This window comes from Trichechus manatus, unplaced genomic scaffold (genome assembly GCF_000243295.1).
Source record: "Trichechus manatus latirostris isolate Lorelei unplaced genomic scaffold, TriManLat1.0 scaffold00032, whole genome shotgun sequence".
NCBI lineage: Eukaryota > Metazoa > Chordata > Mammalia > Sirenia > Trichechidae > Trichechus > Trichechus manatus.
Genome location: NW_004443968.1, coordinates 11,202,521 through 11,229,356, shown reverse-complemented (window position 1 = coordinate 11,229,356; position 26,836 = coordinate 11,202,521). Strand labels below are relative to the sequence as shown.

General features: G+C 38.2%; 1 protein-coding gene across 1 annotated transcript in view; it reads right to left on the bottom strand.

The window, feature by feature from the left end:
• The window catches only part of RHOBTB3 (Rho related BTB domain containing 3), a 71,127-nt gene that overhangs the window by 31,592 nt on the left and 12,699 nt on the right, over positions 1-26,836 (bottom strand). The window contains exons 4-8 of the mRNA XM_023730127.1: positions 21,608-21,762; positions 17,884-17,995; positions 15,250-15,615; positions 7,241-7,353; positions 3,535-3,655 (exon numbers count right to left, since the gene is read on the bottom strand). Coding sequence (XP_023585895.1) covers positions 3,535-3,655; positions 7,241-7,353; positions 15,250-15,615; positions 17,884-17,995; positions 21,608-21,762 — 867 coding nt within the window. The remainder of the gene's footprint in view (positions 1-3,534; positions 3,656-7,240; positions 7,354-15,249; positions 15,616-17,883; positions 17,996-21,607; positions 21,763-26,836) is intronic.

Here is a 26,836-nt window from a genome sequence, read left to right as displayed (position 1 = left end):
ACTTCCACTGCCTCAATTTTGCTCCTATGATTTTCTACTGAGTTGTCTAATTCTGAATTTTTATTATTAATCTTCTGGATTTCTGATTGTTGTCTATCTATAGATTCTTGAAGCCTGTTAAATTCCCCCCACACACTGCAGAAACTAGGCTTGCCAGCTCCTCCCACTGATGGCAGAGAAGCTGGTGCTGGACCCTGCTTCCACCCTGTTCCTGCTTCTCTCTGCCCCCAGCTCCCTGCAGGGCCTTTGTTTTTGAGCCAGGGAAGCTACAAAGAGCACCCTGCAGCTGCTGCTAGTCACTGGTACAGGCACACAACTAGTTCTTCTTAACCGCAGCCCTCTTCATAGTGCCGGAGTGTGAACAGGTGCCTGCAAAAGGGTCATAGGTGGAATAATGAAGGGACAGCAAGAGACTGAGTAGAAAGGATTCTCCGCATCCCTGCTTATCTCTTTTCTCTTAATATGTATCTTCATGTATTGCACATTCCCTTTGAAAATCTTTTCAGTAGGTTACACTAACATAATGTTTGGTGTTAATGTTAATGCCTCTTATACAAATCATTGTTGTATGCCATTGAATGGATTTTGACTGATAGTGACCTGTTAGTGCCTCCAATGCCAATTTTAAGCAAATCTGGCAGTATGTAATAGCCCAATAAGAGATAAACGGTGGAGATGAGAGACAATCCCTACATTCATTAACCTACAGTAGGGTCACACATTTCTATTCAATTCCCTTGAGAAATGCTGCTCTCAAACTTTACTACATTATTAACATCCCTGGCAGAAAGACAACCCTCTCTCATTTTATTATAACGCAAAGTCTTTTAGGAGAGCATTTGTGTGTGAGTTGTTGATTCTCAAGTTCAGGATCATTAACTCAATAACAATAATCATTAATTAAGGCAAGTCACCGTTTAAGGGACTGTAGGGAACAAGAGATGTGAAGATACAGATTCTTTCTTTAGCTGTCATTAAAAGTTTCCTTCTGAGATCAGTGACTTTGGCTTCCCTCTCACAGTTAAACTTCTAAAATACACAAAGGATGAGATTAATCTTCTGAAGAATAACCCAAGAATCTGACTCTAAGTGATGATGAGGAGTTTGGAATTCCTAAATCTCCAATCAAGGTGGCTTAGGTAAAAAGGCAGATAGAGGACTCGAACATGATTATGATTTACGTAGTGAATACTTGATCGATTACATTGTACCTTACTGCTAGAAAATACTGGGTAAAAGGTAAGAGATTTGTCAGCCTAGGCCAAAGAACCAGTAGCTGACAGTGTTTATTCTTAGCATCATCCAGGAAGGTGAGAGATGCTCCATCTAATTAATAAACACACTATAGTCTATTATAGAGTAGAAGACATTCATCAGAACTCACCATGACCCAGATGAAACACCACTACAAACTACACCATATAATGTTCAGATTCCTAATTTTTTCCTGGTTATGAAAAACAATGCCCTAGATTGTCATATGGTGTCCTGGGTGGCGCAGACAGTTAAGCGCTTGGGTACCAACCAAAAGGTTGGCGGTCTGAATCCACCTAAGGAACCTCTGAAGAAAGCCTGGTGATCTGCTTCCAAAAGATCACAGCCACTGAAAACTCTATGGAGCATAGTTCCACTCGGAAACACATGGGGTCACCATGAATCAGAATCAACTTGATGGTAAATGGTTTGGTTTTTTTAGATTGTCAAACAGTCACTGGAAAGCTGTGTCCCCACCCTACTCCCCCACCTGTTTCAGCCTGCTCAATATGAATCCAATCAACCCTAAAAACCAGTGTGGCCAAAGGACAGACGACAGCGCACCCAGGAAGTCATCTGAAAAACAGAATTCAGCCATCTCCTGTGGCATCTGTCACCTTCTGTTCAGAATATAGAAACTATTATCCCATCTTTCTAAACCGTACTTTTTTTTCCAGATTAATTTTTTGAAAGATGTCTTTTATTTACCAGTCATATTTATTCTCAACATGGACGTGGTCTTTTACTGTTGGAATGTGAACTTATTAAATGACCTGTACAAAATTATCTATCACTCTTATTTTTCTTGTATGGATACCGTATACCATTTTTAGTAAAGACCTTCATCAACAGAGACTTTTCTCCTAGAAGCTAATGAAGGGATTCTGTAATAACCAGGAGCTTTATCCCTAACAAGGCTTGTTCTACCTCTAATGAATAATTTACCAGAGCTGGCTTTAGATAAACACAATCTGGGTTTTTATTTTGGCAACTAATAAATCAGGGTGTGAAAATATTAGGGACGAAATCAGAGTCAGTTTTAGGTTTCCTTAAAATGATGAAAAGATTACATAAAGTCTGTGTTCTCCTGTAGCTTTTTTTTCCCTTCAAATCATTTTGATGTATATCAAGGTCATTCTTATTGTCCCATTCTCAGAGTCCAAGGCTCACACTGCATACAGTGCTGACTGCAGCTTGGCAGATGGCATTCTGGGAAGTTCCCAATTCACTGTTTGTCTTGGCAAGTGACCAAGGTTAAAAGCAAAAGGAATCTTTCTAGGTTGAAATTTGAAAAAGTAAATGGCTAGTTTAGCTGCCATACATTTCTACCATAAAATCAGAAATTACATTTGCCTCTTAGTAATAGCCCACCTGAAGCTCTACTCAATTAGTTTGGGCACAACTCCTTGTAACCTTCTTGCATAATCGAAGGTATCTGACAATTCATTTTTAAGGTTATGCTTTTAACATACTAAAGTGACAAAATTATCGAAGAGAATAATCAGTAATGGGCATTAAACAGCTCATCTTCATTAAAATTAGGTAGCATTACTCACCCACATAGATAACCAGCAGCTCTCAGTTGCTGTGGTGATAACAATTGTCAGAGTGTTATAAGGAATAAATGGAGCAGCATGTAGACCTGATGTAGGCCAGGCAGGACCCTCAACCCATGCTTAGTTCCTTTTGCTCAGATAAAAAGGAAGAGAGCTGAATAAAATAAGCTAAAGGTAACATGACTTTAAGGAGCCCCAGTGGCGCTAACAGTTAAGTGCTTGGCTGCTAACCGAAAGGTCAGCGGTTCAAACCCATCAGTGGGTCCATGGGAGAAAGACCTGGCAATCTGATTACCTCCTAGAAAACCCTATGGGGTAGTTCTACTCTGTCACATGGGGTCAATACGAGTCAAAAATAACTCAATGGCATCCAACAATAACAACATGATTTTAAGGGGGATGGCTTCAGATGAATCAAAAAACTGGGATCTTAAAGAAATAAACAAACAAAATGTATAATGACGTTATTACAGATGACCCCAGCCATTGCTGGTCCTTCAAAGTTAATGAAGCACATGGTAAAGAAAAAAAAAACCTAAGGAAAATAAATAATCTCTTTTCATTTCCCTGGAAAATTTTGTTGAAATTCAGGCACTGTTAACCTACGTACTGCAATAGAGAATAATCCTTCTTTCCCTCAAAGTAGTCAAAGCTTAAATAGAAGGTAAGGAAACAAAACAAGAAATAAGACTGAGTAGAAGACTTTGTAAAAGTTGAATCGTACCTTGTATTTCGAAGACAACATCAGCAAGCATAGGTTTATTAAGGAAAAACTTGAGGGAAGTGTTATAAAACCACAGAGGTTTTCTGGCTTGATAGGTTTTGCAATTCCTTAGGCAGTTAATCTGTAAGTTAAAAAAAAAAAAAAAAAAGACAAGCGGAAGTGTTGTACAATATGCTTTAAAAATATATATGAGCTGCCTGGCACAGTGGTTAAGAGCTATAGCTGCTAATCAAAAGGTTGGCAGTTCGAATCCACCAGCTACTCCTTGGAAACCCTATGGGACAGTTCTACTCGGTTCTATAGGGTAGCTATGAGTCAGAATTGACTCGAAGGCTATGGTTTGGTTTTTTGCTATGAGCTGATGACACAATCAGGAAAACTGTGCTATATTTCTAAAGAAATAATGATTACCTACTCTATGACAACTCTGATCATAGCATTCATGGGCACTTACCCTCAAGAAGGACATCCACCACCTGCCAATAAGTAACACTATACTATTCAGCATTCATGGTAGTAAATGAATTGGCTATGTGAAAAATGAACGCTATAGCTGATATGCTGGATAGGCCAGAATCCCCACAGGTCTCTGGTATTTGGGAAACAGACCACAGTAGTCCAACCTCATATGAATGTCTAGTAAAATATGTTTTCACAGGTAATCTGCTATTTTGGTCACTTATGAAGAAAGGACATATACAAGCATTTAATTTGTAATTAAGAGAATTACATACAAATTTTTATTATTTTTTTCCCTATCACACCATGTCCTGCTACTGCTAACTAGCTCAGTATTTTCTCCTAAAGGAATGAACATAAAAAATACCTGACAGTGATGAATTGGTTCATCTCCATTTTTATCTACAATATTATAACCCTAAATATCTTTCCCACCCATAATAGAGAATGCTAGCATCTATAAAAGGAAGCCTGGATGTCTTACCTGGAACTTTAGAAAATCACTTCCCATGATGACAGCTATCTGTCTGCTCACATCTGCTCACTCTGGCTGGCAGCCTCCAGTAACAGTGTCTCTGTCTGAGCTGGTGGTCTCCATCCCTCCTCTGCACCACATTCAGAGCTTGGTGCTTTGTTTGTCCTTTCTGTGGTCTTCAGTCCCACTTTCATTCCCTGTTGCTGTCTTTTCAGAAATCCCTTTGTTTCAACCCCAGAAGTCGAGGGCCAGTCCCCCTTCCCTCACCCTTCACCCAAACCCCTTGGTGAATCTTTGAACCTCAGCTCCAGTCAGAACCCTGAGTGCCTGTATGGCTAGCTATGGAACTCAGAACACTTTGTCTAAGAAATAATCTATCATACAACTTTAGCAATAAGAAGAAGAAATGATGCCTACTCTCCACTCTGGATTAATCCACTGTGGACACAGAGTAAAGTTGTATGACTTTGGTGAGGGGGAAAAATGGTGCTATCCCTCCTCATAAAGAAGAAGAAAACACACCCCAGAAGAGTATCCATGAGCAAGACAGAAGTAAAACAGGCTCATGTAAGTCCTGGTCCTATTAAGTACATCGTCAGATCCTATGCACAGTAAGCCATGATACATATTGATGGTATTGGGGGATAGGATCAGGTGACTGCCACACATAAGAATAATAGCCAAAAAGCATCACAGAATCTGAGACCTAGCAGGGGCTTTACAAATTATCCAGTGTATTCCTTATTTTATAGAAAGCCCTGTGAAATTTATTGACTTGCTCAGAGCAACAGAGATCATCCACTGCCAACTCACAACTTAAATGTACATTTCCTGATTTCCAATTCTGCTTTACATCCCTCAGTGAATTAGAGAGGCCCTCACCCCAGGAAAGCATAGCAAGGAGTGGAAGAACTCGTCTCTCCTCCTGTGCAAAGGAGGGAATTTAGTTCAATATCATGGAGTCATATAACCCTCAGAGACCCCCTTTCTCAACAAGAATTCATTTTATTTTCAGTACTTAAAGGAATGTATTCAGAATCAGATCCAAGGAAAAGCCCAGCCAGATTCAGAACAAGAAATAACACTTCAGACATTACCATTCATACATCCATTGCTGTCAAGTCTATTACAATTCATAGAGACCCTATAGGACAGAGTAGAACACACCCATAGGGCTTCCAAGGCTGTAAATCTTTATAGAAGCAAACTGCCACATCTTTCTCCCACGGAGCAGCTGGTGGGTTCAAACTGTCGACCTTTCGGTTAACAGCCGAGCACTTAACCACTGTACCACCAGGGCTCCTTACCATTTATATAAACATCATTAATTTGTATATCATGAATATTATGTAGCTGTCTGTTATGTATGAATATATATATATATAAAGATTATGAATCTGTATAAACAGATTACCTTGTCACCTATGCCTTGAGTTAAAAAAAAAATGAGAGAGTAAAAGTTTGAACACAGATAAACATTTTTACTGATTGATAAACAAGTTAATCTAGAGAACTCTGAAAAACAGAATATAGGTGTATGTGCATATTTCAACAAAAGGATTATTTAGTTGAATAAAAGTGCAGGAGAACTACCACTCTGTCATATACCTGTAAAAGGACAACCTCTGTATACCTGCTTCAATGTGTCACTGAAGCAAGAAAGGTCTTCCCCCTTCACTCCCTGTTACTTTGTTTGAAAAAAAAAAAAAGTTTTCTTCAATTAAAGAATAGTCAGGCATCTTCATGAAAACCTAGCATATTTTACATTTTTAAAATATCAACTTCAAAATGTTAAGAACTTATGTAGAACTGACAAACCAAAAAACCTGTTGCCATTAAGTCGATTCCAACTCATAACGACCCTATAGGACAGGGTAGAACTGCCCCGCAGGGTTTCCAAGGAGAGGCTGGTGGGTTAGAACTGCCAACCTTTTGTTAGCAGCCAAGCTCTTAACCACTGTGTCACCAGGGCTCCAGAACTGACAAAAATCACCTGTAAAAACTTAAAGGAATAATCATTTTGTTTACATTTACTGTAAGCTTATATTCTGCTAATTAAGCATGGCACACAACTTACCTTCTAGATAACTGTAGCCAATTTGTTTATCACAGACTCTGAAATACGAATACACTGGCTAAACTGTGTAATGCAGTTGTCTTACAGTTTAACAAACCTACTTTGAAAGCCTTTACAAAACTATAGTCTAAGTTACTAGCATTTTAATGTGCAGAAGTTTATGACCATATATACATATTTTTTATAACCTTTGAATCTAATATATAACTCTGAAGGTTGATGAGAGAAAAGGCCTTAACTGTCCACCTAGTTAAATACATCACTTCCCAAACTCTAAAACAAAAGGACACATATAAACTGTTCTTGCTCCTGAAAACTATTTGGAAACTATCTGGAGAAGTGAGAAAGCATCCTCTCCAATAAGGTTAACTTTAACTATACAAATTAAACAGCCTTTCATTCTTGGCATAGATTGTGTATTCTTGGAGCTCCAGGAGAATGTCTCAGAGTACAGGATCCATAAATGAACGTTTTAAAGATATAACTCATACATATTTTAATTCTTACATGAATTACAATCTAAGTGGGAAATAACATGTCTATGCTTAATATATTTAAATGGCAAAATATACTTTAGGAAATTATAGTTATATATTATTTGACTCTTCTCATAACTCAATATTATATTCATCATAGCATATCAGTTATAATTCAGAGAAAGCCAAAGTAAAATAATTTATAATTAACTAGTTTACCTTTCCTGGTGTTTTTAAAATGCATTTAACTTTCTCAATTACATTTGAAACATCCCCAGAATCTTTCAACTTCTTCCTGATATCTTCTTCCAATTCTTCCCATTGAAAAGCACCTGTAAACAAATTAACATATGTTGAATTTTTCTAACCGTTAAGCAGTAGGTAAGAAAAATAAAGCTTTATTAGATATCAGTGTTCCTTTTTTTCCCAGTATTTTCTTTTACTTTTTCTCTACTAAATATATATCCTTGTAATTAAGCTAAAAAAAATTTCAGCAGCACTCATTTTCAAAAAATCAGTTTGTCTTCCCCTAAATTATTTCTCAAAACATGAAGTCTTGCTCCCTAAACAGCCGCCACCTCTCTGTAATAGGTACAGGGTGATAACAGCAATGGCCAGAAAAGGAGCTAGCATTGCAAGTGGCCCAATGCCCAAATTATTTACTTGCCCTTGATAAGAATGCAGATGTGGTCTTTTCCAAGGCTGAAGTAAGTCACACTAATCATGGAAGGGAGCCCTGATGGTGCAGTGGTTAAGAGCTCAGCTGCTAACCAAAAGGTTGGCAGTTCGAATCCACCAGTTGCTCCTTGGAAACCCTATGGGACAGTTCTACTCTGTCCTATAGGGTCACTATGAGTCTCGACAGCAATGGGTTTGGTTTTTTTAGAATCATGGAAGGCAAAGCCTACTATTAGGTAGAGGAATATACAATAGGAATAGAACACATTCAGAAGGTCTCATGCATTGTCAAGGTCAAACTGGGATGCTCAACAGCCAACTCTACAGAACCAACCTGAAGGAGCTAGATAATTTCCTGATGACCTACACGATCACATCATTGGAACAAAATCACTCCACCTGGTCCCACCTGTCCTTGTATTCACCCTAGCTCACTTCAAAGCTATCTCTTCCTAGGTTCACTTTACTTCTCTCACTCTGCTAGCTCCTTTTTCTGTGTCTTATGAAACTCCTATGGTTAACAGAAGTTCACATTTTCTCCAAGTACTCTTTTAGCTTAGCCAACAGTGGCCTCCTATCCAGCCTCCCAGCTTCTAGTCTTTTCCACCATTGAATCTGTCCCACGTACTCAGTGCTGGTAAGTTTCCAAAAGTATAATTCTGATCATGATACTCCTAGATACAGTGAATCCTGTGACAGCCAGAACTTGATGGAACTGCCTTGTTTTTCCGGGTCTCACAAGTTTTCCACCTTTGACAGAGTGCAGTCTTATTATTTTTCTATCACTTGTTTCAGTAGAAAATACCTGCGTTTTCCTTCTCTGACAAGTTTCTGCCTTACAAATGTTCTAGCTTTCACAGGTTTTACTGTATTACCCCCATCTATTCCATGGCTTATAGAAAGCACTAATCCTAAAAATAAAATTAAAAAAGGTATAGCATGGTAGGGGGTCAGTGAAAAAGAGGAAGACCCTCAATGAGATGGATTGACACTGTGGCTGCAACAATGGGCTCAAATATAGAAACAATTGTGAGGACTATGCAGGACTGGGCAGTGTTTCATTCTGTTGTACACAGGGTCGCTATGAGTTGGAACCGACTCATGAACACCTAACAACAACAACATAGTGTGGGAGGGCACAGTTGGGCGTCCCAGGTTCTAGTTCTGTCTCTACCATTAATTAGTGGCATCACTTTAAGCCAGGGCTTCAAATCCGTTCTGTCCAGTTCCAGCCCCTGCTGAGAATTTGCATTTCTACCCCAGACACACTGAATCAGAATCTACATTTTAACAAGATCGCCAGGTGTTTCTTATGTATAAATATGAGTCACCTGGGGATCTTGTTAAACTGTACATTCTCATCTCAGAATCACCTGGGATCTTGTTAAACTGTACATTCTGATTCAGTATATCTGGGCTGGAAATGCAAATTCTCAGCAGGAGGTCGAACAGAAACGAAATGGTTTGAAGCCCTGGTTTAAGCCATTACACCTTTCTGCTTGATTCAAGATCCTTTTCTATCTGCTCCCAATCTATTTGTTTTGATGCTTCCCTTCATGTATCCAGCACTTTGCTAGACGCCTTCATGGATATTGGGGAGTAGGGAGGGCACATAATAAACTTTTTTTTTTGAACCAAGGTCAGGCACTTGCAGCTGGCCTCTATCAACTGGACTCTAAAGTGTCAGACTGATAACCCAAGAGCTCTCAGGCCTCATTACCGCTGATCCCTGCAGCACTTAGCGGTCGCACATATCCTTAACTTCTTCTTACCTGGCCTTCATGATGACTATGCCCTTCTAGTCAGTGTGTGCTGAGAGGAAGGGAAAGGTGTCTTTTTTACTATTTCTGTGGTGTAAATACTCCCAACACGGCCAATTTCAAGGTGCCAGCACGACATCACAGAATGCAGAATTGGGAAGAGATGAACAAGATCGGCTCTCAAAGCCAGTGCTGGGTGGTTCCAGCACACCACTGTTTCTTCCTACCTAAGATAGCTCTTTTTCTGACTTCACTGTCAGCTCACCTTTCTCCTTTCACCTCATACGTCCAAGGGTATGCAGTCTAGAAGAGCTCCATGCTTTTTGTTTTCCTCTTCCTACACTAATAATTTTTAAACTTTGGGGTCACCTACTCTTTTTAGAATCTAATAAATTCTTCAGATCTCCTCTCCAGAAAATTTCACACACATACATACCCATTAAAGTCTATATAAAACGTCAGGAGTACAAGAACTCCTTGGAGTCCAGTGGGTTCTAAGCAACTTCTCTATACTAGGGATTCTCAACCCTAGTTGTGCATTATAGTCACAGAAAGATCTCTTATAAAATACCATGGGATGAGTTCTCACCACAGACTAATTAAAATTAGAATTTCTGGGGCTGGGGCTCAGGCATCAATACTGTTTAAAAATTTCCCCGACAATTCTAATGTGCATTGAGTGCTGGTGACCCCTGCTTACTCTTTAGAAATTTCATCCATTATCAAAATCCAGGGTTGGTGGTATGCAGCAATCGGTAAACCAAAACCAAACCGGCTGCCATTGAGTCAATTCTGACTCATGGCAACCCCATATGTGTCAGAGTAGAACTATGCTCCACAGGATTTTCAGTGGATGATTTTTCGGAAGCAGATCACTAGGCCTTTCTTCCAAGAAGCCTCTGGGTAGACTCAAACTGCAACCTTTTGGTTAGCAGCCAAGCACGTTAACTGTTTGCATTACCCAGGGACTCTCTAGCAAATAGCAGATGTGAGGTATTTTTGATTGTCTACTCTCATGCATGCTAAAGAGAACATAGATGTTTCTTAAAAGTAAAATTATATTATCTAAAGAATACCTATACAATATCTGCATTTAGAAGATTATTTGAGAGAAAGCAGCAAATAAACATATGGTACTAAAAAAAACAAACAAAAAACCAAACCCGTTGCCATCGAGTCAACTCCAACTCATAGCGACCCTATAGGACAGGGTAGAACTGCCCCAGAGGGTTTCCAAGGAGCAGCTGGTGGATTCAAACTGCTAACCTTTTGGTTAGCAGCAGAGTTCTTAACCACTGTGCTACCAGGGCTCCAAAAATATATGGTATTAGTAACAGATAAATCCCCAAGAGGTCCTTGGGTGGCATAAACGGTTGGCACTCAACTACTAACCTAAAGTTTGGCAGTTCAAACGCACCCACTGAAACTGTGGAAGGCCTAGCAATCTGTTTCCATAAGATGACAGCCAAGAAAACCGTATGAAGCAGTTTTACTGTGTAAAACATGGAGTCGACATGAGTCAGAATCAACTCAACTGGAAATGGGAAAAAAAAAAAATCCCCAGGGGCCACTGATCTGTTAGAAAAAAAGACAGAAAAATCTAATAAATGAAAATGAAAGTAAGACTAGTTCTCAAGGACACTCTAATGGTTCGGCTGTTTTCATAATTATAGAAATGTTAATCAAGTCATCTTTGACACTTTTAGATCCTAATAAAGCCATGATCATTGCACTGGGATTTTCTTTAGTTAACTTCTCAGAGCACTTTTTTAATTTACTGAGACTCCTAGAGCATGGTATGGTTGCGTGTAGTAGGCTGTGCTTTTATGCAGTGCAGAAAGGAGCATGCCACAGCATAATTTCAAGTACTGGGAAATACTACGCAAACTGAAGACAAAATCTCCTTTCCACATATTCATCTGCTCTGCCAGCATTTCAATAACTGATGTAAACTTCTAAGGTCCATCTGTGGCAGGAAGAACTCATAGCTAAATTCTTGATGCGGTTACAAATATTTAAATTCATAACTATTTGGGACCATGTGACTCAATAATTTGTAAGCCTAAAGGCTGCATCAAGTATTTTAAGAATGTTACAATTGTGCACCATTTACGGATTACTCCGTGCTGGCCTCACTTTTCACATTACTCCTTCTCCTTTAGGGTTTAATCATTAGGTACTTATACATTATGCAGTGTTAGCTGTTAGCCAACAGAAAATTAATACATACCAAACAGATACACCTCTACTGTGTCTACTTACTCGGAAATTTGAATAGGAAAATAAACTGAAGCCTTATGTGTAGTTGGAAAGTGTTAACCAGGCTAGCAAACAGGCAGTTCATAAATATAGGACCAAATGTCTATTGTGGCACAATATATATTAAAAAATTTCAAATTCTTAAAGGCAGAAAAGTATGTTCTTTTAAAAATAATTAAGACATTCGCTGGAAAAAAGGCAGGAGATAGGTTTAATGTGGTGCTTCAGCTCATGTTTTCTCAGAGCAAATATTCCCGAGCACACCATGTCATGGAGGTTTACATTTGTGTTACCAGCCTAACTAACTCGAGTACAATCAAATGACTCCTGTCTTCAACAGTTCCCGATGGTAGGCCCAGGGGTAGGCCAGTCCCTCTGTGAGGAAACCATTCCATAACTGTGTCTTAAAAGTTGTGTCTGTTCAAAATTGTTCAACTGTCCAACAAAAAACACAGGTCTAGCCCCTTTATTTGATGTGTCTGATAAAAATGTAGGTTTAAAATTTTTGTTTGATTTGCTAAAAACTATGTTTTAAAAAAACAGCAACTCAGTCACAGAAAAACGAAGACTAGAGGGTAAAGCAAAACACCAATAAATGCTTAGACATTTTCTTCTGACAGTGGGAATTAGGGCAATTTTTTTTTCTCTTTTCATCGTTTCTGTATTTTCCCAAAAATGTGCAAATACAGCTTTAATACCTTTTTAAACATAACATACATAAATTTTGCTTGAGTCAGGGGTTATAATCTGTAAATAATAAAAGAAAAATTAACAGGTACCCTGAAGAACCAGTTACTTTCCCTTCTCCTCAACCAGCATCAGGGTCTCCCTGCAGCCCCAGGTCAATCACCTGAGCCCCTGCTCACACCTGACACCACCTCTCGCCTTGGCTGTAACATACAGAGAGATCAGAGCAGACATGCAACAGCTCAGTGTCAGATTAAGAAGCCTGTGCTCTGCAGTGATTCATGATCTGTAGCTCAGCCAGCTCTCCATGCCATCATGCTCCTCTGCCTCCAATCCCTATTCCCAGGCTCACTTAGCTTCTACCCAACCACTGAGCATTGACTTTCCGCAACTTCAGACAGAGGATACAACAGAGTACTGAAAGTCCAATCTCCGAACAGCTCAGCATCCAGTCAGCCTTGCAGCTGAACCCAGTTTGACTTTGTGCCCTAAGGCTGATAACTGGGTTCTTCTCTAGGCCTCTGGGCTGAATTCCAAGAGCAGGTGTTCTAGCTGCCTGTTGTGGTCCAGAGCAAACGCTCTGGTCCCTTGGGAGGCTGTTGGAAATGCAGAATCTCAGGCCCTGCCTCAGGCCTACTGAATAAGAATGTTCATACTAACAAGATCCCCAGGTGATTTGTACGCACTTTAAAGCTTGAGAAGCATGATGAGGGACAAGCCCCAATTCCAACCACCTGTGTCAGAATGCTGGCCTTCCCAAGATGCACTGCCCAGGTGATGGAGAACTCCTAACCAAACTCCTGTCTTGCCTGCTCTATTCTATCCTCCCATCATGACCAGAGATGAGCTTACTACAGCCCAATATGATGATTTTTAAAACTCTAAGAATGGTAGGAACAGCTCCCAGGGGCCTCATCTCCTGCCAGCCATCACCTCCCACTTTACGCTTCAGCCATGGATGGGAAACTACCTGTGGTTCCCAAGAAACAGCAGTTACCAAGGCTTACATTTTTATTAACTTTCCCCACTATATTAATCTCTTTCAGAGATTATTAGAGTGAATACATAAAGAACATAGGAAACATGGAGAGGGGACAAGGGAATTGGAGGTCTGGGGTGTGAGGACAACTTTTCTTCTTATCTTTTCCTTTTTTCCATCTGCACGTATTTCCTTCCAATTGCATGTATTAATATTTCAATTTAAATAAAATCACTCCCTAGGAGAAAGTTAAGCAGGCTCAGTCACTGGGAATGCATGTGGCTCTTTTATTGCTGCTATGCTAAACAGGCTGTGACTAACCTCAAAGTGGTCACGTGCCTTTGAAAGTATTCAATGAATATTATGGGAAACTTGCTGAATAATTCATATTATTTCAACAGTAAAATCACTGAAAAGAAAAGCTATACACTTCCTTCATGATTCCTTAAACATATTATTAAAATATTTTTTATTTTAACATTTAAACATTTTGGTTTTTCAAAATTAGTCATAAATTCTGAACTGTGAGATTCAAAGTTTAAACATAAAAATCTATGGTACTAAATAAAGTCCTTAACTAGTCTGCCCTAATTCATAGATGATTCATAGCTACTAGAGCTTACTCATTAATTCAACTGAAGCTTACAGAGAACCTGCCACGTTGAAGGCACTGTGCTGTGTGTGCGATGCATGAGTGGTTATTTATGTCTTTTCCAAACCAATATTCACTGAACAAAGGATTTAAGAATTACCACTACATTCTACTTCAATATATATTTTTTAATCCATATAAAACTGCATGCCGCAACTGTATTTGCCAAAACAATAATTTTTATTTTAACGTTTAAAATTATACAACCACAAATCAAATGAAAAACGCAAAATCTTCTTATTAACATCAATCATTTCAACTGAATGCTATACGAAAACTTTCCTACCTATATGAAATTTGTTTTATTTGCAAACCCTTATAAATTTCTCATCTGTTCCCAATTTTTAAACTCTAAAGTCTAAAAACAGATTATAAACATCTCCTCAGACACAATCCAGAGCAGGAATGGCCTTGGCCTAATAGTCCATCAGTACACGATTCCAAGTGGAAAAAGAAAATTAAAGAAGAGAGAAGTCCTTGGAAAATTTATATTTAGATGCTTACTTTAAAAATCATTTTATATCCATTCTTTTCCATTCTTTATGGGACACTTAGATTTGCTAAAATGACTCAGATAAAACTATTCTTTAGAATAGAGTTGCTACTGAGTTTTTAAAAGAACAAGGATAAAAATAATTGATAAACTAAATCGTCAAAAGATAAGGGCACAGTAAGGGGGAAAAAGCAGAGATCAGGACAGTCATGGTCAACGTTAATCAGATCTCAGCCTGACTAAGTTTAGATACTGATTTCCAGTCCCTAAACTGAATGTAATGACCCTGCTAATTTGTAACCTAGATTCTCTCCAAAATCTATGAGTTAATCGCAAGAGTGAATGGCTAGGTTTTAAGATGTAGAAACTTGTTACGTACACTTGGAAATGTTTTTTCTTTAAAGTTAAACTGGACAATAAATCCTTGTGTTTTCATATTTCGGGTATTTAAAAAAATAAACTACTAACACTTCTGCTCAGTAGGAAAAGAGATTATTGTTTTTACAAGGAGATTTAACAATAAGGCAAATAAACTTGCTAGAAAGACAGAAAGCTTGGACCAATTTCTATATATAAAGCAAATAATATTTCATGTACAATCTTCATCTTGATGGTGGGAAGAAGACAAGATTGTAAAACTAACACTCTCAAGCATTACAGGCATACCTCATTTCAAAAGCATGAGATAGTGTAAGTAACCAGAACCATTTGACACAATACCTGAATAAATGAAGCGCAGGATGTCTGATAAACAAGAGCAGAAGAGGACGTCCTTAACAATGACTCGTAATGGTGGGTTGCCTGGAGACGCCTGGCTAGCACCTGGAAAGACAGGGTCTCTGTTTATAGCAAAGAGATCCTGGGCAGTCCGGATGATACTGGAATCCTGAATGTCAGTGGGACTCTTCACATTGAAAAGCAGCATGAAAACGTGGCTCACAGCACAGAGAACGATCTTGTGGGCCTCTACAACTTCCCTTAAATCTGGGTTGTAAAATACCACATCCACACACTGGCAGCAGAACAGCAAGTTATTTAAATCGGAATTATAATGTGATGCTTCGGCCTTTAAGACAGGCATTTTTTCTGTTTCAAAAAAGAAAATAAAAATAATAAATTGCTTTTAGGTCTTTAGTTGCAATAATTTTGAGTTTTAAGTACAACAAAATAAATAGTATGTTTTAATGTTATTATGTTGAACCATGTGAAATTGTCCATTTTTGACCTACAAAAACAGCAACTTTGTGTAATTTAACCTAATTACAAACACATATAAACTAATTATGCAAGTATTGTAGGATTTCACAACACAGACACACACTTGAATACTGTGTTTACAATTTATAGTGCAAATGGAAAAGCTACAAATGACATAAAAGAGTAATAACAATTCTCATGATTTATGGGTCCCTAAAATAAAATAAAGGAGCCATGGTGGTATAGTGGTTAAGCACTTGGCTGATAACTGAAGGGTCAGCAGTTCAAACCCACCAGCCACTCAGTAGGAGAAAGATGTGGCAGTCTGCTTCCATAAAGACTTACAGCCTTGGAAACCCTATGGGCGGTTCTACTGTGTCCTACAGGGTCGCTATGAGTCAGGATTGACTCGACAGCAACGAGTTTGGGTTTTTGTTTTTAAAATAAAATATTCCTCCAAATACTGAATTTTAGCACTCATCATTCTTTACTTTTACTTGATTTAAAAAACCCAAAACAATTATTGAGTAAGTTTCAAAGAACACAACTTCATATCTGTCGTCATCCTCCTCCTGGGTCTGAAGAGGAGGTAGAGGGCTAAGGTGTTAAAATTTTGCAACTTCTCAAAGTCAGGACTCAGAGTTTTGAACTCTATTGTTTGAAACTATCATTGCCATTTTACTCTGATCCTAACATTAGTATTTTTTTTTTTCCTAGTAAAATAATATGCTTCTCTTTTACCTAAGATTATGGATAGCATTATGCCCAGTTCCTTTTACAGAATGGTACAGAACACAGCCTTGTGAAAGTTGTGACTGCATTTGCTGAAGGGCACTTATGAAGGTCCAATCTACTTCATTACTAGATGAAGACCCACATGAGAAATTTCTCGAAGAGCTAAGTGACATTTTTTTTACTGCTTTGCTTTCTCTCAGAAACTGGTATGTTTTCTCTTCTTGATTAATAAGAAAAAAAGAACTAACTAGCTATCTACATTATTTATTTGATCATTCTCCACCCATTTATCTAATCCAGAAGGTATTTAAGGTCCCACTGTTTGCTACGTATGAGACCAAGTCTCCCCTTTCACTCTGCACACCAGGAACGTGAAAGCCAAGGCTCTATCATTTATGGTCAACTTATCTGCATTTGTTTTTAAACCCGGAGTGGACCTCCCATCCTAATTTATATTGTCTTGATTTTTTAATATGTATTTGTTCATTCAATAAAAATTCATCAAGTACCTACTTTTTAAAACAATACCAATAGTAAACTGATCCAGATTATTTGTGTCACAAAACTGTAAAAAGTTCTGAGGTAATATGTAACTGATGATTGGTGATAACTGCTTATGTAATTTTATTTATTTTGAACTTCATCTTCCCTTAATCTTTTATTATGAAAATTTCTAAACATTCAAAAAAGTTGAAAGAATAACACAATGAACACATATATTCTCCACTTAGATTACTAACAATTAATAACATTTTGTCACTTCTGCCTTATCTCCAGCTAGACAGACACACATTCACATTGCTGAACCATTTAAAAGTGTGTAAGTTTGCAGTCATTGGGATATTTTACCTTTAATTACTTTCACATTCATCTAAGAATAAGGACATCCTCCTATTCAACCTCAATACCATTACCAGACATAAGAAAATTAACAATAATTTCATAGTGTTATCTAATTTCCAGTCCCTACTAACATATTATCCAATATCCCAAGAATGACTTTTACAGATGTTCTTAACTGAAGCAGAATCCAATCAAAGTACATGCATTACATCTGGTTGTTATTATGTGTTAAACTTCAGTCTAGAACAGCCACCCCTCCTCTCCCAACATTATTTTTAAGAATCTACAGGCTCAAGTTTTTAAACACAATATTTCTCAAAGTGTGGCCCAAGACCTGGTTAGTGAACCACCGGCTTCAGAACCAGCTGGGACGCTTACTGAAAAAGCAGATGTGTGGTGCCATCCCAAACTACTGAATCAGAATGTCAGGTGGTTCCTGAGCACACTGAAACTTGAGAGCAATTGCTCTAAGACTAAATGATCTATAATAAATAGCAGCTGAAAAAGAATTTTTTGAATAATAAATAAACAAATAAATAAACAGCAACTGAATGTCTGGATATTAGCTTATAAATGCACCTGGTTGTTCAAGCTGAGGTGGTCTAATTCCATGAAATGAGTTGCTCATTTTCCTTTTCTTCATTTTTTCACTTGTCTTCTGATTTAAGGCTTGAATCATAAAATACTCCAACTAAAACATAAAACAAATTTTAATTAAAGCACCGACAAAATTGCATCTGACATGATTATTTGTACACCAAATGACATGTGCCAAACGTTTTTACTATCAGTATTACCTACATGTATGCATTAACAAATCCTTTTAAATTCTTATTTAAACATATTAATGTTTTATTAAATGGTTTATTAAACATGTTAACGTTTAAGTGGAACGCTTAAGTCCATTTAAACATTTTTTAAAAAAACTTATCAAGCGGAAAGGACTGTGCCTTGTTTATACTATCCATTCAAGAAGAAATTGTTGATTCTCTTGAATAATCAAGAAAGCCAAGCACTATCACTGAGTGGCTGGTGATAATCTCAGTGGGCACCCACAGTGGTTAATACAGGAGCAGATTCAAGGCAGGAACAGCACTGGCTCTGTCTGCAGATGCTCATATCAACTAAGGAACTTCACATGTGCTCTGCTGCTTCTTGAACAAAATACTTTGAAGTCTGTCCTTTATTTACAAATTAAAAATACCATCCACATGTACTTACACTGCTCCTGGCCTGCATTGTCAGGCCGGGGGCAAAAGTACAATGAAGGCCTGCATATCATATATATAAATATTTAAAAGTTGTAAATCAAGAAAACAAACTGTTATATAAAATATATTCTTTCCTCCTGCTCTGACAAATATATCATCATGAAAGCCCTGAAGGCTAGGTTCAGATTTAAATTCTCAGACTCCTTAGAGCTTCATCAGCATAGAGAGAGCTGGTCCCTAATTCTGGGCCACCCTTTCTCTTCTTATCCTCTGCTCTATCCTATACCTCAAGGGGATTTGTGCACACAGGTAGACATCCAAGCCCACACATCTAAACTCCATCCACTCTCCTCCCTCATTCCCCACAATCACCCCTTAGCCACCTCTCAGGTCTAAAGGTGCACACACCAGTGGTGCGATCCACCTTCAGTAGGACAGACCAAGAAAAGAGGCCTGCACAGGTCCTGGAAATAGACTCAAGGCAAAGTCGTCAGAGAATTCTGGGGCCCGGGGTTCTGGAGTATGGTCACAACACTGTCCAACAGGACGTTCTGTGTAGATAGAAATGCTCTGTAATCTCTACACTGTCCAACACGGTAGCCACTAGCCACATGTGGCTACTGAGCACCTGAAATGTGGCTAGTACACCTGAGGAACTGATATTACATTTTATTTTATTTTAATTGGTGGCTAGTGGCTACCATATTGGATAGAACAGGTCTAGAAGTGGGGTACCAGCTCCAGGTGGGATATCCCCTTGGACCCATGGACTCATGCCCTATGGGGAGAAGTGCAACTGGAGGAGAACCAGATGGGACTCTGTAAAGCTCAGGGAGAGGGCAGGTAATACCCTTCTTGCCCAGGTCTGAAGGTAATGCTACACAGGTCTTCATCCCTGACTCTGTAATATAAGATTTCCCCTTTAACATTATCATCTCCATCCATGATTCTTGCAAATGCCACTATTTCTCGTACACAAGATCTCAGTCATACTTTGCTATTCATGTCTATAAAGAGATCATTTGGATCTTATTTCCATATTCTCATCAAGTCTTGAGTTCAGGAAAAAAAAAAAAAAAAGCCACGTCTTTCTCCCAATCTTAACCACATCTTCAATCTTCATCATATCTCAACCCTAACTGCAACACTAGGCTTTAGGAACAAAGAACAATGGGGAGAAAGAAGAAAAAGTGATACAGTAAAACTTGCAAAAGCCAAAACCTACGAAGGCAGAAACCCATCCAAAAAGGAAAACTAAACTATTCTCCACTAAAACGAGCAATAGAAAAGTGGTAAGATTGTACCCTGTCAAAGACAGAAACCTTGTGAGACCCAGAAAAACAAGGAAGTCCCATCGAGTTCTGGCTCTCACAGGTTTCACTGTATTTGGAAGGTGGGAAGAGTGAACCTTATTTGAGGTTCAGAAACCTGCAACAGGGAACAAGGAGACCCAAGGCCCCAAGAGGAACCAGCCTCAACCTCTCTGCTCTGAATAAATGATGCCAGAATCTTTTTCTCCCAACTCCACAGGGAACTTTTGAGAAATGTAGGAGTCTTAGACCAAATTAAGACTTTTTAGAAGTCAGTATAGTATAATCTGTTTGACAGGAAAATTAGATTTTTGCCCCCTCTCTCCCATTCTACTCACTGCTTATCACTATAAATAAAGCAAAAGTTTCTCAATGTCATGGATAATAACAATATTGGGAGTATATCTTCCTGAATGCTGTATTATTAATGCTTCTTTACATTACTGGGTGAATAATAGTCATTTATATTGTATAGAAGGAGCCCTGGTGGGACAGTTATCACTCGGCTGCCAACTAAAAAGTCAGAGGTTCAATCCCACCAGCCGCACTGCAAGAGAAAGATGTGGCAGTCTGCTTCGGTAAAGACTACAGCCTTGGAAATCCTATGGGGCAGTTCTACTCTGTCCTACAGGGTTGAATAACTTCAGAATAAACAAAATTTATATAGTCATCTATAGAAACATCAACATTTCAACATATTCAGTCACAAATTTATATAACAAATATTCTGGCAAATTGGAAAGAGAACTCAACGTAGGCCTAGGGGAACAGATAAGTGAAGAATTTCCAAGTTCTCCGCTTAAGGTAGGGTTTACTTTGTATTAAACCTCTTATTTATGTTTATCAGATGTCTGTTGAGAAGAGTTACTGTTTTGGAGAATTATAAAGATAGTTCCAAAGTCAGTAAATGCTTAAATGATGAACTCATTGTATTCTCCAAGAAACATGCAGTCCTAATATTTTTGGGTATGTGCTATATGCTAAAATGAGCTTCAAAATGCCTGGAGGGCCCAGTAAATGCTCCTGCAACACAGCAAGCAAATCCTGGTTCTCCACATACCTAACAAGAAATTATTTGTATAGTTTCTCTGGATATTTTTTTAGCTACCACAAGATCAGAAGATAGGAGATCTTGCTGAAGCACACATACAGGAAGAAAAATTATTCTTTTAAGTAGTAGATGGAAAGGGGGAACTTTCAGGGCCCACTGCTTGAGGCTGTCAGGCTCTTTCAGCTGAGTAAAGGTGATTATTAAAACTGACACCACAGGTTTGTGTAAGTAAACATGCTTTTGCTATACTAAACAAAGATCAATAACGTACGACCAAATGGAAAACTGCTAAATATCATATTAAAATATGGAAAATGTTTCATTTGAAGAGAAAAATAAAATTTTAATTTTACTGTAACAAAACCTTTTCTAACAAAAAAAAATAAACACAAAAAAACCCTTTGTTGTAGAGTCGATTCCAACTGATAGCACCCCTATAGGACAGAGTAGAACTGCCCCATAGGGTTTCCAAGGCTGTAATCTTTATGGAAGCAGACTACCACATCTTCCTCCTGTGAAGTGGCTAATGGATTCGAACCGCCAACCTTCTGGTTAGCAGCTGAGCACTTAACCACTGTGCCATCAGGGTACTGAAACCTTTTTCACTTACTCTTATTTCTCAATTAGGGCTAATCATGCTTCTAAACCTAAAGTTATTGATGTTATGGAAAATAGCTCTTTAGCCAACCTAAGAAATTGCTTTAATTTATGTAACAAGGATTTCCACTTACCACTCCTCCAAAATATTTTCCTATATAGAAGTCATCCAGGCTGTGTAGTTCAAGGTAGGTAGCCCCTAGTTCTTTAGCGAGTTGGATCCCTTCAGTCGTACTAACACAGCTCCCTCTGTCAGAGGTACATAGCGGGCATGTACAAGGTAATTCTTCTGAGAAAATGAATTTGAATAAAGAGTTTTTATGTAGACAGACAATGTCAACACTAAATAACAAATTATGAGCTTGTATCAGAACCACCATTCGAGGACCTTCAGTGAATCCACTATCTGCTAGACTCTGAATAAAAAGTGTCAATGATAATACAAAGGTCTAACTGAAAAAGCTTTAACTGCAAGCAGAATAACAATATTTTAGAAAATAGAAGGATTTAAAAATAGGTGAATGAACATTACCAAGGCTAGTATAGTGATTAGAACAACCGCTAGTAATGACGCCCGCTTCCTTTTGCACAACCTTGATTTCCTGAGTATCAATATTTCTAGACCAATAGAAAAGAATACAAATTTAACAATTTAATTACCTACATAAATGATGGAGAACAGTGAATTGGCTTTTTTTTTTTTTTTTTTTGTAATATGCTTTAAATATAGTCACCAAGTTTGAATAGAATCTTCAATTTTCCCTGAATTTTTAAGGCTACAAATTGCCACTCTCTTCATAAATTTCATATAAGGTACATTCTTATTAATCCAGACATTTAAATTAGATTCTAAAACATTCAACTGCAAAACCAAATTCAATCACTATCTTTTTCCTTAACATTAAAAAATATAAAAACAGGAGGAATAAAAATTATTCACTCAAAATGTGAACTGCCCCAATATTCATGGTTGTACCATGTATACATTCATGGCTTCGATTGTGCTAGATTAACCTATCTGTAAGAACACTCTTTAATAAGGCTAAAAATGTATGTTCAACTCCACAGGCATCAGTTAGCTTTGTTTTGTTTCATGACCACAACACTCGATGTGCACTGCTCTAAAGGTAACCAAGTTAAGAGAGGGTAATTCATGTTCCTAAAAGAGGGGAATGCATGTTGTGGTAGGCTGCTTCCCTGGGAGGCAGATACTGAGACGGAGATTTGTGTGTGGGAGAACGAGGAAGGTATGGGGTGATCCAGGGAACAGCTCTTCTTAGGGGTGACAGAAGTGGGACTGGGCAGAGAAAAAGCTGAGCTGCAATGAAGCAGCAACAGAGACCTCAGCCAATCCTACAGGGGACTCTGGAGGTTGGATGGTCCTTTAGAGTAATTCTCCATTTGGGGAAAGAAGGTTGGGTCTTTGTACTCCTAAATCAACCAGTAATGGGATGAGGAGGGGGCATAACCTTGGGCAAGGCAGCTTCCTTCCACAAAGGGCAAGTCCTGAAAAGGAAACCCAGTCAACAGTGAGCGGTCAGCAGCCAACAAGTCGAGTAAAGATGTAAGCACAGTGGCCCCGAAGGGGCATTTGGACAGCTTCCCACAAGATCCACCACACATTTTCTACCAATGAACTGTATATAGATGGAGCACATATATGTACATATAAGGTGCATACTAAGGATATTTAGTGCATTTGCACACTATGTATGTAACATGTGGGTATGTGCACACATGTGCATGCACACGCGCACATGCACACACGCCCTGCATAATTTTAGCATCATAAAAAGCATTTTAGAACTGAGAAACCATGTATTCACATCGTCATTTTACAGAGGAGAAACTGAAGCTCAAGAGGTTAAGTGATTTGTCCAAGTCTCACTGTGAATTAGAGATAGAGAAACAACAACAGAACTGTGATATCAATAAATAAGATGAAACTTTAGTCTGGGTAAACAATTACTGATGACAAAGATATGGTGATTTAAAAATTAAACTTGAGTTCCCTAAGTTATGCCATAAAGTCTAACCTGAGTTTTTCCTTTACAAAAATTCCTAAGATCATTTTAGGTTTGGGACAAATAAAGTTTTCAGAAAGAATTTAGCCTATCTTGAAAAATAACATGTTGGTATTCACACTCTTTACAAAGCCTTCATAAACAGTGCCTTTGATTTCTGAAAGAAAATCTGAAGACTGAGGCTTTCTTATGTTTACAAAGCTCTCCTTATGCTGATGGAATGGGGTGGGTAGGCAGATCATCCTATCAAACTTTATTTCTGGACAAAAATATATGAAAGTTGGTAGTGTTTCAAGTGAAAAGTTAAATGAATAGAATGTGAAATAATTTTAAACAAACAATCATGATTTGAGGTAAAAACACAACTAATTTCGGGCAGGTTTAAGCTAGCTGAGTAGGGTTTTTCCACTGCATGTAGCTATAGGCACCTTATTGATATACTACCCTAGAAAGCTACTCCTTTTGTATCTAACTTCTATCACTGAAGGCATTTCTTTTTGTTCACACTCACCAAAAAGAAAAAAATGCCTAGTCATTATAACACTATTACCCTGTAAATTAATTGCCACTTAGTAAACTTTTATCTGGATTCTAAAATTTTCTTTCTGAAAACATTCTTCATAGGTTTTCGTTCCTAATTAGTTGTGCGATTCTCCTCTGAACCATTCCTGTATTCTTCTACACCAATCAGCTATATAATTTAAGATTCTAAGAAAAAGTCTGACTTGAACAGCAAGAGAACCAACAAAACATTTATGGATTAAATTAAGCTAGTTAGAGCATTCTATCAGGAACAATCAGAAGACACACAATAACTTTAATTAAATTGTGGTGCCTTCTTCAGGAGCTCACTCTTCTGGTTCTATCTCAGGGTCATATCTACTTTGTGAATCAATACCCAGTCTTTTTTCTACTATGTTACTTTTAAACTATAATAAAATGTCTCTTAAAAAAAGGCAAACAAAATGTAACTCTGGCATTCAATGGAAGGGCATCTCTTTCAAAGTAGTTGCTTTAACATGTAGTGTGGTTTTTACAAAGTTACTTTGTTTAAAATAGCTTGAGAAATCCTTTTCAAGTATTCTCTTCCTAGCAATGCACTAGGCTCCCCTATCAGAGCTTCAGAAAGAACAAGAAATGATTCCCGTCTTCAGGAGCTTAAGGCTATGAATGCAGCCCAGACATGTTCTGGGGGGGAAAAAAAAAATTCCCCCTTTAAAAACAGATTCGATATTTTCTAAAAGCCAAAAATTTATTCAGAGCCAAACCTGATGAAGAAGGCACACACAGTCAAGCTTGTCAAAAACAATGCGTAACAAAGGAAAGAGATAAGATTGTCTTTGCTGGTAACAAAGGAAAGAGATAAGATTGTCTTTGCTGAACTAATTATAAAATGAATACCAAGAGAGGAATTACAAAGACAGCACCAAGCACAGTTACATGTAATGGGGGGCAGGGAGGGTGGGAGACTCTCAGTAAATGTGGAGTTCAAGAGCCAGATTTAGCTTTGTGATTACTTTGTAATCACACTGTGTATGGTAAATCAATTTCAAGCTGTTAATGAAACTGAGTTTTTCACTTATTTAAATCATTTATAAAACCATTCATTCACTCATTGAACAAATGTTTACTGAGCACTCACTACACATGGAGCACTAAGGGATATAAAGATACAAAGGTAAGAAAACCTCAGTCATCTGAGCAAGACAGACATGACTGCAAACAATTATAATAAGTATTATAATAAAAGTGTACAAAGTCACTATGGGAACCGAGGAGAGAAAATTAACTCTGCCTGAGAGGTTATGAAACATTTCACAGAAAAGGTAATGATTTAAAGGATGAGCATGAATTTGGTATGCAGATATGGTGGGGGCTGTGCAGAGGGCACTCCAATCAGAGGGTGTAACACTTGCAGAGTCCTGGATGGGATCATATTCACTTCCAAGTTCAAGATGGCACTCTATGTTCACACTGGGATCTCCCTTCCCTGCCAAATCCTAGAAATGATGAAAGGGAGTGAGGGTGGGAGAGAGGAAGAGAGGGAGCGAGAGAGAGAAAGAGAACGAACATACAAACAACACTCACAAATTAAAAGGGAAATTTTCACCAAAGAGTACGTAGCCCAAAAACTATAGGAAGAAAAGTTAAAGAAGTATCAGGCTGTTAAACAGTAAAAACTTCATGTTATTTTGGAAAATGTTTGGATGTTTGACAGCTTTTTTAGATCTGTAATTTGTTGTGCTTTTCTTACCCTAAATATTCACTTTTGTACATATATGTTTTGTAGTTTTGTGAGTTCTTTCCTTACAAAGGATCTCCCAAATTGTATAAGTTTTAGTTTCTACAAAATCTGAAACTGCCTCCTTAGGAAACCAAATAAGGCCACTACAGATAATTAAATGACTAGGATCCGAAGTCCAGTAGAGATGAAGTGAAAGTGGTGACTCTGAGATTTACTTAACATGCAAAATCAAAACAGCCTCATAGTCAACTGAATGTGGGAAATGGGAGAGAAAGTGAGGTCTACATGATTCTGGCTTGGGTAGATGAGTAGCTTTGGCATCATTTACCAGGACAGGGAATTTGGAAAAAAGAAGATATCTGTGAACATACAGATCAAAAGTGAGACTGGAGCTAGAGAAAGAGACTGGACCATCATCAGTGAAAATACAGGGGACGCCAGGGCAACAGATTAGAGGGCTCCTGGTCCGGGTAAAGAGCAGACGAGATGAAGCCAAAGGATGGAAGGAATTCTGGGAAACTACTACACAACGTATGGTGTGGAGAGGGGGAGACCCAGAAGGAGAAGAACCAGGAAAGAAAAACACAGTAGCTTTATTAAGTGAAGGGAGAGTTGTGTTTGAATAATCTCAAAGACAGAATAGACATTAAAGTATATTAAATCTGGCAATAAGGATATAATTGGAAAGAGAAAACTCAGTATAATTGTGAAAGGGGAAGTCAGACCACAGAGGACTGAAGAATGAATGGGAAGTCAGGAAGCAGACTCAGGAAGTGTGAGTGCCTCTTTCAAGAATCAAGGCCAGAACAAAATAAAGATAGGGAAGTAGTGGGGATGTGGGGTCAAGGGAGGGTCAAGCCTACTTTACAGGTATCTACTAACGCTAAACAGATGCTATCCTATGACCCAGTCCTAAGGTAACAACACAAACACTCATCAAAAGGAGAATGGCAATAAGGAAGCCACTTGTGGCACATTCACACAATGGAATATTACACAGCAATGAGAACGAACTACAGATTATAGACAACATGGATGAATCTCAAAAGCATTATGCTAAGTGAAATCAGCCACACACAAAACACTACATACTA